Source organism: Rhinolophus hipposideros, assembly GCF_964194185.1.
Source record: "Rhinolophus hipposideros genome assembly, chromosome: 19".
NCBI lineage: Eukaryota > Metazoa > Chordata > Mammalia > Chiroptera > Rhinolophidae > Rhinolophus > Rhinolophus hipposideros.
Window position 1 is genome coordinate 51871232 of NC_138065.1, and position 15830 is coordinate 51887061.

The following is a 15830-nucleotide window of genomic DNA, read 5'->3' on the forward strand; positions in this document are numbered from 1 at the left end:
ACCGTAGAGGTTCTGTCTTCGACGATGTATGTCCTGGGCCGTACTGCTGAGTCTGTGCTCCATTTCGTGCGTTCCATGGTGCAGAGGCAGCCAGGGGCCTCAGCCACGTCCTGCTGCCCATCTCAAGGGCGGGTTCCATCCAAGTCCAGACAGAAATTCCCCACGGCCCTCTAGGACCTGACCTAAGTCCCCAGTCGCCTGCTCTGGTGGCATCACGCCACACCAGAGGGCTCCTTTGGCCTTGCGTTTAAGGCCCACACTCTAAGGGCAGGAAGGTAGAGAGATTCTTAGGAGGGTTTTCAAGAGCCCCCTGGAAGACGTTTGGACACCTCGGTTCCAGCAAAGGCCGGCTCCAGCTCCGGCACCGCTGCCACCTGTGAGATCCTGAGTGAAACCGTCAGTGCTTGTTATCAAGTCTCACATCGAAAAATCGTGAGGAACAAAGCCATCGAAACCCGGTAATTTCAGCCTTAGCATAAGGCTTATTTCCTGCAGGAGTTTCAGCAACTCTTTCATTTACAGCTGTAACCCTACAAAACCAGGTTCACTAAGACACCCGACTTTACCCCGGGCGCATTTCATCACCTTGACCAGCCATCACTAGGAGCCACCAAGCACAGTTCTGCAAACACTTCTCATTGCCTGAGGTGACCGCGATATTCTGATGGCATTTCAGCTACCCTCTGAATGATCACGCTTCTTTGACTAGAGAGAAATGCCTCAATTTATCAGGGCTTTGACCCCTAACCACATGCCTCCAGGATGTAAAAGAAGCATAAGGATGTCAGCTTTCAGGGATCAGACTAGAGGCCCTGGCCAACAGGCAGGCTCATTTCATTCTGATGCCTTAAAAGGAAAAAGGTCTAGATTCTTCTTGGAGAGCAGACTACTACTTCTCGAATTTACAGGTAAATTGTCAGGACTAATCTTACTAAAAGCACAGTGAAAGGGCCCCCAGGTTCGTCGTGCTTTCATCTTTAAAGAAATTTATGAACACAGGATACTAAGTTTTCTGTTTGTCAACGTGCTAGCATGCTTTCACTCACTTAAAATCAATATCCTTTGATGGATTTCCTTCATGGGATTTTGGTAATGTACCATTTGTGACAACATCCAAAACATGACTGATCGAGGGAAAAAGCTATTTGTGCCAGGCCTCCCCCACCCCCCACTTAAAAGCCAGTTTAAAACCACACACGTCATTTTTCCTCCCTTTGTCTTCAAAGACACCATATTACTTACACTGCCCCCCTCTAAACAGATCCAAGGGAGTAACATATTGGTAGAATGGAGAACAGAGTGTAAACGATAGTTTGGAATATGACTTTTTACAATACTGGAGGTAAGGGATAGATAAAACCACACAGCCGATGGTCTTTATTATCAAAGTTTATTGTTGGGGTCAGTTCCTATCTACTGGGGGGACAGCTAAGTGTCAGTGTGTGCTACGGTAACTCTAGGGTACTAGCCATTCTGCAGACTAGTCGCACTAGGGCTCTGTCAGACATAGGTCGCAATTAAGTCAGTGGAAGCACGCGTCCAGAAGAACCCTGACAGTAGAGCCATTACTCTCGGAAAGTTCCAGTGCTGTGCAACCTGTAAGGCATCTTCTATCAGCGGAGGAGACGCAAGGACGTGTTGGTGGAATGAATCAGGAATTGAACCCATTTTCTACTCTTCTCTGCGAGATAAATATGGCTCCAAGGCAGGAACCCAAAATTAGGGTTTAGAAAATCCTTTAAGCTCCCAAAAAGCGAGTAAAACGACATCAAGAGGAAAGTGCCAGGAACCAGGAAAATGGAGGATAAATTAAGTGGAAGTGGAGGGAATGGAAACTTCCGGAATGCAAAGTAGCTGGGTTTAGATGCCATTTGAGATGACAAAGCATACAGTACAGTTTGCAAGTGGGGAAACAATTCAAATATTGAAAGTTATTCAGATACCAGAAATGAAGTGAGATGTCCCCTTGTGGAGGGCAACCGGTTTTAAAAAAACGAGAAAAGTGAATCACTACTAGGAAAATGAGTACCTGAGTAGAAATAGGTGTTTCAAGATGCCAAGAAGAGTATCATACACAAATAAGCTGAGTCTATAGAACAGGAAAATGGTGGTAGCCTGTTACCAGATTTGACATTGGAATGACACTTCCAGCAATGGCTTCGTCAGTAAGGTTCTGGCATATTTTCTGTAGCACAGATAGCTCTGAAGGAATGTTTTCATAACACTCGACTTATGTGGGAATGCAAATGACTAGCGTGGAAAAACTCAAAGACCTCCCCCCCATTCCTGCAGGGTGGAAGGAGTGGAATTCTCGACACAGCTGTGGCTAAAGGCCCAAGCCCTCGCACTACCCTCATGATAAAGTATTAAAGAAATTACCAAGTGTCAGGTGAGTCACTGAACCTTGTACCCTGGAGACAGCAGATGACGTGCTGACTTCTGCAGGCAGCCTGAGAAACTGAAGAACGTATGCTAAATGCTGCCCTACCGTTAAATATAATGAGGACAACTAGGGCCGTTAAGTGAGACCCGGAAAAGGTCTAGCTGCCAACCAGACTGGGAAGATAGATAAGACAGCACAGTTTTTTAACCTGTACCTTCCCCACGAACCTAGTTCGTCTATAGAAAAGCCATCTGCTGGCACCAGGCCAGTACGTCTGAATTACCCTTAGTATGTCATTCTTCTAAAAGAGGAAATGTGTAAGTAGCAGGTGTACATCAATGACACGTTTCTACGAAGCCTTCTCCACAGTCTGGACCTGCTGAGGACAGGCTCTACTCTTGGAAGCATCGTTAAAGGCAGAAGAAAATGATGACTTGCTTGAGGTTTTCTCCCCAGAAAAGGACACCGGCGGCCGGGGGCTCGTATGATGCGTCTCTTGTTGGAGCTGAACAAACGGTCTCTTCTTCAGGAGATACCTTCGTTTGTTCATCATATTTACAGGTTTCTTCTCATGAAAGTCATCTCCATGAGGAATGGGGCAGACGCAGTTTCTTTCCCAGTCACGTCTCGGATGAAATGAAGGATCCCAGACTTTTCAGACACCTGGCTGTGGGGCGGGTGGGGTGGGCTGTGTCCCGGGATGGGATTTACGGACGGCTGTCGGATCCGGCTGTTCCCGCCCCACGGCCTTTCCTGCTGCGACCTGTGCGTCCACACTGCGAGGAATCGTAAGGATTTTCCTGACCAACTGTTTCAAAGACAGTTCCATGTGCTGGAAAACAGAGAACTTAAGTGTGAATTCACCCTGGGATTTCAGACAGCGGATTTTAACAAGCATAATGATTCCATCAGTCAGAATTCCAAAGAGATGAGGTAGATTAACCCCCAAATGTGTCCTGGGTCCCTTGTTCGAGAGTCCCTAGCTACCTGTGTCACTTAGGGCGCTGCACAGACCACTGTGGAAGTCCAAAGCTCATGGGTGACACCGACGGACATGCCTACATTCACAGCTGCACCCAAGCATTGCTTTGCTCCCTTGCCTCTTCTGGCAGTTTTCGATCTAGTCCTTTGGGTGGCAAATAGCTTAGCAAATTAAAATAACAATGCACACAAATGTTATCTAACGGAGGCAAGAGGGAAGGAAAGGTAAAATGAGAAAAGGGTAAAAACTCACTGTAAGCCAAAGTGTGATATCCAGTGGAGGCAGTAAGAGGGCTGGCAGAAAAGGGAGGCTGAATTCAGGGGGTGAACGAGTAGGGGACATGAGGAAAAACAGCAATTTTGGTGATTTTGAACGTGATAGTAAGAACTTCTCCGTAGCTCCGTGGTAATTCTAGGGATCCCACAATTACAGTGGGGGTCAGCGATAAGAGCACCACTTGATTTAGGGGCGACGTGAAGGAGACCTAAGTCACTCTTCGACTTGCATAGCGTGAAGTGGGGTGGCAGAAGACTTCTACCAGCATTTCATTTGGAGAAAAAAGCAAATAGGATGGGAACACCTAATTACACTTTAAGAAAGAGAGTTTAATCAAGATAGTGTAGGTCCTCTGTAAAAGAAGGAATGCCTTGGGCAGGCCGGTTGGCTCAGTGGTTGGAGCACAGTGCTCATAACACCAAGGTTTGATCCCCACATGGGCCAGTGAGCTGCGCCCTCCACAACTAGATTGAAAACAGTGACTTGACTTGGAGCTGATGGGTCCTGGAAAAACACACCGCTCCCCAATATTCCCAATAAAAATTAAAAAAAAAAAAAAGGCATGGCCTCTTCATATTAAACACTGGGTGGAGGAACAAATTAATTGACAACTAGAGAAAGGAGAACGAGAAGGTAAAATGAATTGTTCTTTCTGTGCCTCCCCTTCTGTACATTGCTATTCTCTCTCAAGGTGGAGGGGTGGGCACCTGTAGGCTCCTTCCACTAGTGTTACCTGTTAGTCCTCAACTCCCCACCTCCATTGAAAGCTGTTCCCCTTTTGTACTTGACTGAACGCTCCAGGCCTATCATCAGCCCCCAAACTTAGCTGACTAGTCCTAGATATGCACCGTTTTATTACTATTTTTTCGGTGCAAAGATTCCATTTAAAAATATCTTCCTTCAGACATCTGAAATTATTATAGTTGCTCACTCCAGGTGAAGGTCATTATGAAAATAAGGAGATGCTTTAAAACACTCGAACTCCTAGGGAAAAGCAAGCACACGCGATTATTGTGATTTCCTAGTGGGCTCCTGCCGACCAAGGCGGGACAGGCCCGAGGCCCAGAGGACAGTCTGCAGGCCCCCCTGGTGGTCTCCCGCCGTCCTGGGCCTCCAGCCAGCACACGTGAGCGCCACTGTTTCCAGGGGATCATGCCCGGAGTGGGCAGCCCGATTGGGAAGGGAAAGAAAAAGTGGGCTTTTCAGACAAAACGCTTTGTTAACTCAGCGTTTGGACTAGACTCCTTCAGGCCCAAGTAATTTCAGCATAACAGCTGTCAGATGAAGTGTCCCGGCAGCTCACTCCTTGTTCATGTTAAGTATTACATACAAGCGCTCCTGGGTCCAGGCCACAGAGCACAATATAAAGTGAGCCAAGCAACTCAAGTGCCATCTGAGGGAGAAAATGCCGATGGCCTGTTACGGACAGGACCGCGCTGTGGGCTCCTCGAAAAGAGAGGAAAAGAATGGCAAGGAAAGGTCCTTGTGGGGCACAGACATGTCACTCAGCGAAGGCACGCGCTGACCCCGGCAGCTTACCTCGGCTGTCCCTTCAGTTGCTCTCCGCGTCACAGTCTTTAGGCGCTTCCCCGCCTCCTGGCAACTCGCTCTCGATTTCCCACAGGACGTCATCTTCGTCTTCCAAGTTGCTGGAGATGTGGCACTTCTTGAAGCCTTGGATGATGGATTCACTCGGGATGCTATTCCAGGCGACCATGACCCACTCCAGGAAGAGGCCGAGGGGCGGTTTCTTGGCGTTGCCGGTGGGGCTCAGCGCCAGGTTCCCCGCCAGAAGCCAGTTGGAGTACTGGGCCCGCACGCTGTCGTTCAGCGGCTTGTAGACCACCACATCCAACACCTGCAGCTGCGAGGTCAGGCCCCCGGGGATGATGACCATGTCGGTATTCATGTTCTCCATGGAGCTCTTCACGGAGTCGGTGGCGTGGCCGCGGAAGCTGTTCAGGATCAGCATCCCGCGCTGCTTGGGCGCCGCGCCCGTCCTGCGTCTCCACACCACTTCCAGCCAGTCCTGCATCAAGTCCTCGGTCATCCAACCGTAGCGGTGACAGCGGATTTCCATCCCGCTGGGGAACTTCCCGGGGGGGATGTATGTGCCCCTTAAAATGATGTAGGGGGGCAATTTCCTGCCATCGGCCAAGACGCCGAGCATGGCTGTGATCTTCAGTTTCTCCCTGCCGGGCGTCTTCACCAAGACGGGCTTTTCACCCTGGTTGTCAACAGTCACCCTGGACGGCACCTCCAAACAAATGGGCGTCTCATCTGCATTTCCCATCTGAGCCACCTGGTAGTCATGTGCCCGGCGCAGCGCCAGGACGCTGCGCTGGTAGGTGACGAGTTTCTCCGTCAGGTCTTCTGGCAGTTGCTGGGGCACCGGCACCTTATGCCTCAGGGACAGGTCATACCTTCGCATCATTCTTCGACACCAGCCCAGGCTGGCCTTGAAGCCCTTCTCCGGAATGTTCATTTCCTGGGCGATCTCCAGGGCTTTCAGCTGCATGGCCTCCCTGGTGATCGGGTCCCCCTTGGCCTGCATGTACCGGACGTACTCGGCCACCCGCTGGTCCACCAGCGCGAAGCGCCCGTTCTTCGGGCCCCGGAACGCCCGCCGCATGGCGTGGGCATTCTGCAGCTGCGGCTTCACCTTGCGCCAGTCCCGCACGTTCTTTTCCAGCACCCCAAACTGCTTGGCCGCCTGGCAGTTGTTGGTGCCCTCGGCGTACTCCACCACCATCAGCTTGAACCCCGCGTCGTAACTGCGGCGCATGCCCCGGCTGAACTGGAACTTCGCCGCCAGGTCGTCCGCCGCGAGCTCGTACCCCGGGAAGCCCATGGCCATGTAGAAGGGGTAGCCCTCGCTCCACTCGGGCAGCTCAGCGAGGTCCCGTGGCAGGCGGAGGCCAAAGCCGTCCAGGGGCTGCGGCTGGGGACACGGGGAGGCAGACGGCATCGGGCCCACCCAGTCTGGGGGCTTCACGTCAGGCTCTTCATGTTCTGGAAGACAAACAGGTGGGGGCGAAGGTTAATGCCAGTAAGTAAAAGGATGTCTGGCTTACTCCCTGATTTTTGGGTGGAAATGGCAAGAATACCTTAATCTGAAGTTCACTGAAAGCAGTAACTTTAAAAACGTACTGTTTCTTAAATCCTTAGCCATGTGCCAATGCCCACCGATTACCACATCTAAGTCTCACTAGTATCACTGAGAGTCACTGTTCCTTCTTTGCAGATGAGGCTAAAGAAATTAAGTACATCAGGGCGGCCGAGCTACACAGTGGCAGATGTGGGAACAGGTACCACGCTGGGGTCACATAGTAATTTGAGGGCCATGTTTGGGCCCAAATAATTTTTATGTGGATGAGAAGCCAAATATAACCCATACTACCATAACATCACGGAATCTGGAAGTGTCATGGGCTGAGTCGCACCCCATGAACCAAGAAAATCTACAGCAAAAACCACACTTAGCAGAGTTAAGCTTCTAAGGCAGAAAAGTGGCAGAACTGGGCTTCATTGTATGTTTATATATGTGGAAGGTGGTCAAAGAACTGAGTACGATTCAGGGAAACTACCATATCTCACCCAAACCAAGAAACCATCCTTTGCAAGATGCACCATCATTTTAAGAGGCATTCTCAATTTCAGAGATGTTAAAGTGGTGGGGAGAAAATGTGTCTCAGAATCAATGAAATAAGGCATTTGACACTCTTACCTAGAGAGAGAAAGTAAATAAAACCAGTCTGGTTGTTGGAAGTGGTATCCAAAGCTACCCTCCTAACCGTGTTTCTTGGTAAAGGACCATGTGTTTCTTAGACCTGTTTGCTCAAGTGTGTGCTACGCTTGGTGTCGTGCTTTCTCTGCAGGATGAAATGGCCAAGGTGAATGCTTCGTCACACGAGTTTCCTTAGAGGTGTAAGGGACACCGCTGAGGTGGCCTCTTTCACACAGGATGTGTGCTGGACCAAATGCCACACAAGCTTCAGTTTGCTTCACCTACACATTAGGCTGCACTTCAAGACTTCTTCCCCATAGTCGACAGAGAAAGACATGGAGGCTCAGAGAGGCAAAAGGCCACACAGTAAGCACCGGAAAGGGGATTTTTAAACTCCAAAGCCCATAATCTCTCTGCCTCACAACCCTGCCTCACTCTCACACGCCCCACAGAATGAATCCGGAAACTTAAAACCCCGCTACGTAAAGCCCCTCTGTGAGGGACGCTGCCTCGGTTTAACCGTTTACCTGCAAAGGTTCCTCCTGGGAGCTGCCATCCGTCGGAATTCTGAGGCTCCTCCTCCCCTTCCAGCCGAGAGATCATGTCCGGCTTCGGGAACGGGAATTCTGTTCACAGGGAGTAACGCAGGGAACCGCTGTGTGTTACTGTCTCAAAGCACTGCCAGAATCAGCCCGTTAGAACACCTACCTCCACCCATCCTCTCAACATGGAGATTTATGATAGACGGTGGGGAAAAGGGCCCGGGATACTTAAAGAACAACTACGGCGGGACACAGGCCTGTCCAAGGGAATTCCTGGATCTCTGCTAACGAGGGCTGGTCCCAACAGCAAAAAAAAAAAAAAGGCATTTAGCAAGGCAGTGGGTGCATGCAGCCACCGAGCTAGTCAACATTCTGACACCTGTACATGCAAACTGGGAAATCCCTCCAAACGGTAAAATTCTAATACGGCTATGAGTGCTGGGAGGGGAGCAAGGATTCCCCAAGCTTCTGAAGCTGACAGTGAGAGTGAGCCCCCCTCACCCCTGCCCCGTGATGACATTCCTTAGGTTATATCTGTTTTTGTTTGTTTTTGATGCAAATGCCTGGGCTGACTGAGGGGGTCCTGAGAGGGGCCCAAGTTGCTCAGTGAAAGGACACATATTCATATCCCTGCATAAGTCCAACGGGCACAGGCACGGAGGGGACAGAGGCCAAGTGCAGGAGACAGGGGTGTTAGATACAGCAGAGAGGAGAGACCCGGGAACAAGTGTCTGGGCTCAGAGCTTCCAGGAGACAAAGGAACACAAAGCTTTACCCAGGGACAGGACAGTTTCATAATTCATCCTCATGACTTCCCGGTAGAGAGCCTTTTGTTGCTCGGTCAAAACTTCCCACTCCTCATCGGAGAAATATATGGCCACCTCATCAAATAGGGCCGGCACCTGGAACAGAAGAGACCTTTCTCAACGACTAATAGGCACACGCAGACCGACTCACACCCCCGTGTCACGGGGAGGGGCTTTGACCTGGGGAAGGGCCTGCCTACCCACACATGGCCACGAGGCACAGCAGGACACGAGCACATACCCCTGTGCCCCCTCAGTTCCCAGATCAAGGAGACAGCACCTCAAGAAAACGGCCTCCCACCCACCAACTGTCAGGTCGGGTGACCCTCCTAAGGCAGGAAGGGCTGATGACCCCTCATCTCCGTCTGGAGCCTGACACCAACCACAGCCCGGCTTCCACCACCACCCCCCCTCCAGCCCTGCTGTCTCCCTCAGGCACAGACCCACAGCGGGGCTGGTTTGGTTTGTAAGCACCATGGAATCACTGCTCTGCCCGGACCCCAGAGGTTCTCGAGCACCATTCTCCATCCTTCACTGGCTCTAGTGTTGGATTCTGCACCCAAAGTAGCCAGGGAGGAGCCAGCGAGAGCATGAACAGAAGAGAGGGGCTAATGAGCTTAACTGTGTGTAATGAGCTACCAGAGCAAACGGATTGCCTGGACCCCAGCAGAAAGCCCCAAAGACAAGGGCTGCCCTCCCCTGGCCCCACCCATCAACCCCAGTGTGAGGGCGGCCCAGCAGCTAAAGGCAGCCAAGCCACCCAAACCAACCTCCTCTTATTTATTCAACTATTTGCTTTTCTTTTTACTATGCTTTTTCTTTTGGTCACTAAAAATCCTTTTCCAAAGGTCATCGTATTCAGTGGTAAGAAATCACTGGGCCATTTGTTTTAGGCCGGTTACTTGGTATTCCTGCTTTCAAAGCTGTTCCCAAAGCTGAATCGAGGGCCTGGGTGATTAGGATGGTTTTCATCAGCTTAGAAAATTCATTGCCTGCGTAGCCTGCAGCCTCCTCAGGAGTGAGGCCATCAGTCACTCAGACATACCGGCCTTTCCTCCTGCTCCCGAAGTCCACTTGTTCCCCCCCCCACCCCCACAGCATTCCACAAATAAGGGATCACGTCCTAGAAAAGGCCCAGAACTGTGGCATGTATTTCCCCAGTAACAACCACATTTCATCAAGGAGGAAACAGGCTCAGAGACGCCTTGTTTTTGGTCCAAAGTCACACAGCCAGTAAATGGCAGGCAAGGTGGAGATTTGGACTGGGCACCGTCTGACTTCCACGCTCCAGCCCTTACAGACAGCAGAGTGGCCTCCTCGGTGACCAGGCCTCCACTCTCCAGATGTCCATGCTCACCTCTGCTCGGCCACTGCAGCTCCCAGAGCCTTTCTCCGACCCTCCATGCCTTGGGGTCCCCACATTCCTGGACAGGCCCACACCCATCCTGCTTCCCGGACTCAGCCCCTATCTCACGTTCCCTGGGAAGCCCACCCAGCCCTGGGCTGTGTGCCCACCTCCACGCCCCTGTCGCACCCTAGGCTCAACTCTCTGGTGATACTTATTATAATGCATGTTCTTTGGGTCACTTGTCTGCTTCCAGCAGAATGAATACAAGCTCACGGAGGGCAGAGCCTGGCTCTTCCGACTGGTTTCCCTCAGTCTAGGACATTTCCTGTATATAGTAATCACTTACACATAGTTTTGAATAGAAGATTTAGGCAAATACTCTCTGAATTTCCCTTCTTTTGCTCCACTTGGAATAGTTTCAAGTAATCATTACATTTTATCTGTCACAAAACCAAGCCTACACTTTGGAGTAAGAGTAGCCCAAATCCCGAAGTGTGAAATACCAATGCATTGGTCTCCAGGCTTTCCATCAATCTGGAACGCCAGTCAGCCAGGAATTTTCCACCGCACCCCTTCCCACTTCCCAGGCTTTCAAACAACCGCCCCCTTTGGCCTTTTCTCTCCCTAGGAAATTCCAGATGTAGGCCATACCTATTTATAGTCCCTTTCTCTTTGCTGATAAAGTGGGACAAAAGACTGGCTGTCCTGTCATTTCAGAGGGGTTATCGCTCCTCGTTCCGTTCGTAGAAGGTAACACGTCCCGGGCCTGCCTGGTAAAAATACCCGGGGCCCTGAAGTCGCGAGAAGCCGGCTGGAGGCGGGGCCTATTCGTCTCCTGTCTGCGACCGACCACAGAGGATCTTCAGACAAGCCCACATTATGCTCCACAGACACACAGGGCAGCGGCTTAGAAATGCTGCCACAGCAGCCCTCTGTGAGACCGGAGCAAAGCTGCAGCAGGCCCTGCCGTGCATGCCTCCCCTCTCTCCACAGAGGCCTTTTATCTGGCGGAGCATAACAGAAGGCAACCAGGCCCAGCCCTAGGCCAGACTCCGAAGGCGGGCTGCCCAGGCTCCACCCCTGCCAGCCCTCCTGGGCCTGGCAGGTAGGGGCCCTCCTCCCCGCCCTCCTCCCTGTCTCAGAACATCCAGGCCTCATCGGATAGGGGGCCTCCCTCCAGCCCAGCTCGGCCCTGCAAGCCTATGTCCAGGAGAGGTGCCCACAGCACCCACTCTGCAGGTCTCACCAGGGAACACAGTCTATCCACATGTCCCGAGAACGCCTGCTGTATGCATGCCAGCATTGGGGGAGCACGGCCTCTCACAGGTTTAGATATGGTACCTTACTGGATGCTTTAAATAATGTAGGGATACGGGACCACTACCCCGCTTTCAGGGGTGAAGAACAGAGCTGCTGAGTGACGTGCACAGTGCCACAGAGTGAGAAAGTCTGACTCCAACGCCTGTGCTTTCTCAGGCCATCGGGCCTCCTACGCATGGAGGCTGCAGGGAGCCTGGGGCTTCCTGTGGGAAGATGAGCCAGCCTCTCCCTCAGAGCCACTAAGGAAAGTGAGAGAGAGCGCGAGCACAAGCTCAGACTCCCGCCAGGCACACCGTGCCCTCCTGGTGGCCCTGCCCCTGCATGGCCCACTTCTCACCCCAACTCTGCCCACGGCTCTTCTCGGAGAAGAAGCCCGTGCCTTCCTGGGGCCTGGTGCGCAAGCCCCCACCCGCCCCCTGGCTGCTTCCACTCACAACTAACGCCCAGTTCAAAGGACACGTCCCCTTTTCTCTACTTGAACTTGTATTTTGACTCCAATTCTCCTGTGGAACATTATCCTAATACACAGCACGGGGCTGATGTTTGCAAGGTTTCCACTGATCACGCTAATTCTCCACAAAAACACACATTTAAGAACCGGATTCTTTTCTTCCCCTAGTCTGATGCCTTCGGCAGGGTTTTTCAACATAGCACTACTGACACTTTGGGCCAGGAAAGTCGTTGTTGTGGGGCTGTCTGTGCACTTGACATTCAGCAGCATCCCGGGACTCTCCCCAGGACAGGCCAGTAGCATCTCCCACTCCCCAACCCGCACCGCGAGTCCTGACAACCCCAGGTGTCTCCAGACGCCAAATGTCCACAGGAGGGGAAGACGCAGAACTGCCCACTGCTCAACAACAGGTCCATGCTTGCCTTCTCCAGGAAGCCTCCTGACTTGTCCAGCCTGAATGCAACCCCCCCAAGCTGACTTCCCCGACACACCCCGAATACTGGACTTACTCCCCTGTCTTCCTCATGAGACCAGCACCTTCACAAGGCTCGGGGTCTCATCTCAGTACCACCCACTAACTGCGGGTGGACGGCACACTGCCTGGAGGCCACGCCAGCCCCCTTCCTCCAGCTCCTCCATCACTTCCCACTTTCCAGGTGGAACATGGTCTTCACCTTGTACTGTTCTCCACCCCTACACACTCAGACGCCTGGGTGGGCCTAAGCCTGGGCTCCTGCTGCCTTGAGGTGGCGCTCTCAGCTACCTGGAACTGACTCCTGCCCTCCCACCCCTATCCCCACCCCCCCATCTGCATGGATCAAAACCAGAAAGAGGACAGGTGGGCAGAGAACACAGAAGAGATGGAGCAGAGCAGCCAACATCGCTAGAACGGCGAACCAGAGCCTGGTGGTATGTTTTTTATTTTGTATTATTAGCATTGAGGTATAACGTACGCACAGCAAAACACACAACGTTTAAATGTCCTGCTCAGGAGGCTTTTTAAAGACAAATGTCAGTGTACGTGTGTACCCTTGGGACAAAGCAGATAACCTCCCTACACCCCAGTTCCCTCACGTGAGAGGGGACCTGGCTCAGATGACCTGGGAGCACCATAATTGTATGAAGACACATCTCGCTGGGAACAAGGAGTATTGTGTACTCTAATGATGCTCACAAGCAAAGGAAAACTAAGCAGAGAAAAGAAACGCCAACTTGTTGCTTATTTAAAATGTTTACCACTCATAACCAATCATCATGAAGTCCAGGAAGTACCGTGAAAAATTACACCTAAGTATAATGATCCATATCTGTTGCATTGACATTTTTACAAGCTCACCCCAATTCTCTCACACTGTTCTGTTTGGATGTGTTCCATATTCCCAGCTGCCTAGCACCCCAGTCGCCCCTCCAGGCCAGCTGGAAATGCAGCTCTCCTCATGCCAGCTCAGTACCCAAGTCTTGTTTCAAGTGGTCCCCTTCAACCAGCAGCAGGTGACAAGGACGCTCTCCTTGCCCAAACTCAAGTCAGGCTCCTCTGAGCCCTCTTCCCACTAGGCCTCCCTCTGGGCTCCCGTCCTGTCCCCAGCCTGCCTAGCCCAGTTTTAGCAAGAGTCCTGCTCAGTCAGTTGAGAAAGAACCCCTCCCACCCTGGACATCTGATCCCCCTGACCGCCTTCTGCAAGAATCCTGTTAAATCAGTTTAGCAAGAATCCCCCATCCCTGTTGTCTCCTCTTAGTACTTTTCCATCCACAGACCCCTCCACTCTGCCTCTCGGCTACAAATCCCCACGTGTCTTCACTGTATTCGGTGTGGGGCCCAATCTCTGTCCCCTATTGTGACAGTCTTGACGTCTACCTCAATAGTTCTGCATAGAGTCTTCCTTACCTTTGTAACAAGTGCCAGGTCACTTTTTCTTTAACATAGGTCAGCGGGCATTTAGTTGGTGTCGACAACAACATGCCTGGCATGGTGTAAGGGATCCAGGGGACAGGAGAGAGACTGGGTGGTGGCCTCTCGGACTTCCCATCCTGACGGTGATAAGCTCCATGGCTGGCGCTCAGGTAACCAGCGCCTCCATTCTTCACAGCCTTTTAAAGCCACAGCACTGTTTTCTCAGGAATGCAAACACAGGCCTGGGCCGGGCTATTCTTACTTCCTCTGTGTGCCCAGGAGAAGGCCTACCGCAAGGCCTGGCTGCTAGGCCTGCTCCCACAGCCGTGTGCGGACCCCACGACTTCTCACTCACCCATCCGCCTTCTGAGATCCGGACCTTCTGCATGTCTGTCGGGCCATCCTCCAGTTCCCGGCTCCGAATCTCTTCTTCCTCTTCCTCGACTTTCAGGGTCAGATTGAGAGGGCAGGCTGTGGACTCCATGTCTGCAAGCAAGATTCGGTTCAGAAATATCAGGCGCTGGTGTGACCTCTTCAAAGCCCCAGCTGGAGGCGGCTCAGCCTACACAAACCTCTGTAGCCCGGAGCACTGTCAGGCTGGAATGAAGGGAGGGGACTGAGCTGGGCCCCGGCTTCAGGAAAAGCACCAGGAAGCTGGAAGGGGATGCATTGAATTATGATAAAGCAAAGCGAGCAGACGGCGTTAGCTGGCTGCCTTCAAGTATTTCAGAAGCTCTCTGTGGAAGAGAGACCGGACTAGTTCTGCTGAGACCCAGGGGCAGAACCGGCCGGTGGGTAAACATTCCAGAAGAGTGCATCCAAAGGCAGAATTCTCGCCCAGCCAGCGCCACCCAAACATGGAATCAGCAGCAGGAGGGGGCGTTGGCTTCCTATCAGTGAAGGTGTTTGAACACAGATAGGAGGACACTTGCTCAACCCGGTTGTTCCTACCGGCTAGTTAAGCGTCAAGAGGTTTGGTGGGCCGGGAATCCCCATCACCTGGACGTCCAGATTCAAAGGTTCTGTCCCTGAGCCGGCTCAGAAAATAGAATCATTCTGGAGTCGGTGACACACAGTGAGGGGTAACGCCTGGGTCCCCAACAAGGTGCCTTCACCTGGCGGGGCGGCCTGGGCCCAGCCAGCAGCCCTGCCTGGCCGCCCAGCGCAGATGCCCCCTTGTGCGGAGCTCGGAGGCCGTAGGTACAAAGGGCCGCGCTCCGGCCTGCGGGGGCGGGCAGTCCCAGGTGTGCGGTGAGGGTGCACCTGGGGGCCGCCCCTCCCGGCTGCCAGAGAAAAGCCCGCTCCCGAGTTCAAAGTCGGCTTCTTCCATGTTTCCAAAAAGGACGGACGGACGCGACCGGGAGGAGTCCGGGGTGCACGGAGCAGGCTTCTCCCCCACGGAGACGGGGCCCCAACGTGGCCGCGGCCTGTCCACCGGCTCCTGGGCAGTGGCTGGGCAGTGGAGGCGAGGTGCCCGCGGCCAGGCCTCCGCCCGCCGCCCGCGTCCCCGGGCCGCTCGGGTCTCTCCAGCCATCTTGTCCCATTTCCCTTCTCCGCGGCCCCCGCGCGCCCCGGCCCCGCGCACCTGCCGAGCGCCGGCGCCGCCCGCCTCCCGCGGGCCCGCAACAAAGGCGGCGGCGGCCGTGCAGCTGCAGCCTCGCCCCCGCCCCGCCGCGTCGCGCCGGCCCCGGGAGGGTCCCCGCCCGGCCCCGGGAGGGTCCCCGCGCGCACTCACCGCAGGGCCGGCGGCCGGGGCGCGGGCAGACGCCGAGGGCTCCGGCCCGGCTGTCACGGCGCCATCCCCGCAGTGTCTCCGGCCGCCCGAGCGCGCGGCCCCTCGGGAGGGAACGCGAGGACACGTGGTGGGAGAGGGAGGGTCCGGCCGCGAGCTGAGGGTGTTGGGAGGCGAGGGGCGGAGCGCCGTGATGTCACGGGCCGGCCCGGGGGACGCGCCCGCGCCCGCGCCCACCGGCCGCCCGCGGCTTCCGGCCGCTCCGCGCGCCCCTCCCGGCCGAGCGCGGCCCCCCGCGGCCCCCCGCGCCCCCGCGCCCCGCGCCTCCCCCGCGGCCCCCCGCGGCCCCCCGCGCCCCCGCGCCCCGCGCCC

At 53.8% G+C, this 15830-nt stretch overlaps 1 protein-coding gene across 1 annotated transcript; it reads right to left on the reverse strand.

Moving 5' to 3' along the window:
- Positions 1–1374: 1374 nt before the first annotated feature.
- POGK (pogo transposable element derived with KRAB domain) lies at positions 1375–15615 on the reverse strand. The gene is made up of 7 exons (XM_081026407.1): positions 15462–15615; positions 14299–14380; positions 14082–14212; positions 8686–8812; positions 7896–7994; positions 5181–6653; positions 1375–3215 (listed from the first exon to the last, which is right to left on the reverse strand). Exons 3-6 carry the CDS (start codon positions 14208–14210, stop codon positions 5194–5196), a joined length of 1815 nt encoding a protein of 604 aa, XP_080882533.1. The 5' UTR covers positions 14211–14212; positions 14299–14380; positions 15462–15615; the 3' UTR covers positions 1375–3215; positions 5181–5193.
- Positions 15616–15830: the final 215 nt, after the last annotated feature.

Bases quoted from the DNA above. Each gene is read 5' to 3' on its own strand.
- POGK (XM_081026407.1), bottom strand. From the start codon at position 14,210: ATGGAGTCCACAGCCTGCCCTCTCAATCTGACCCTGAAAGTCGAGGAA. The intron at 8,813-14,081 runs GTGAGTGAGAAG...CTTCTGTTCCAG, and splicing joins GGATCTCAGAAGGCGGATGG to GTGCCGGCCCTATTTGATGA. The intron at 7,995-8,685 runs GTAAAGCTTTGT...CCCTGTGAACAG, and splicing joins TGAAACTGTCCTGTCCCTGG to AATTCCCGTTCCCGAAGCCG.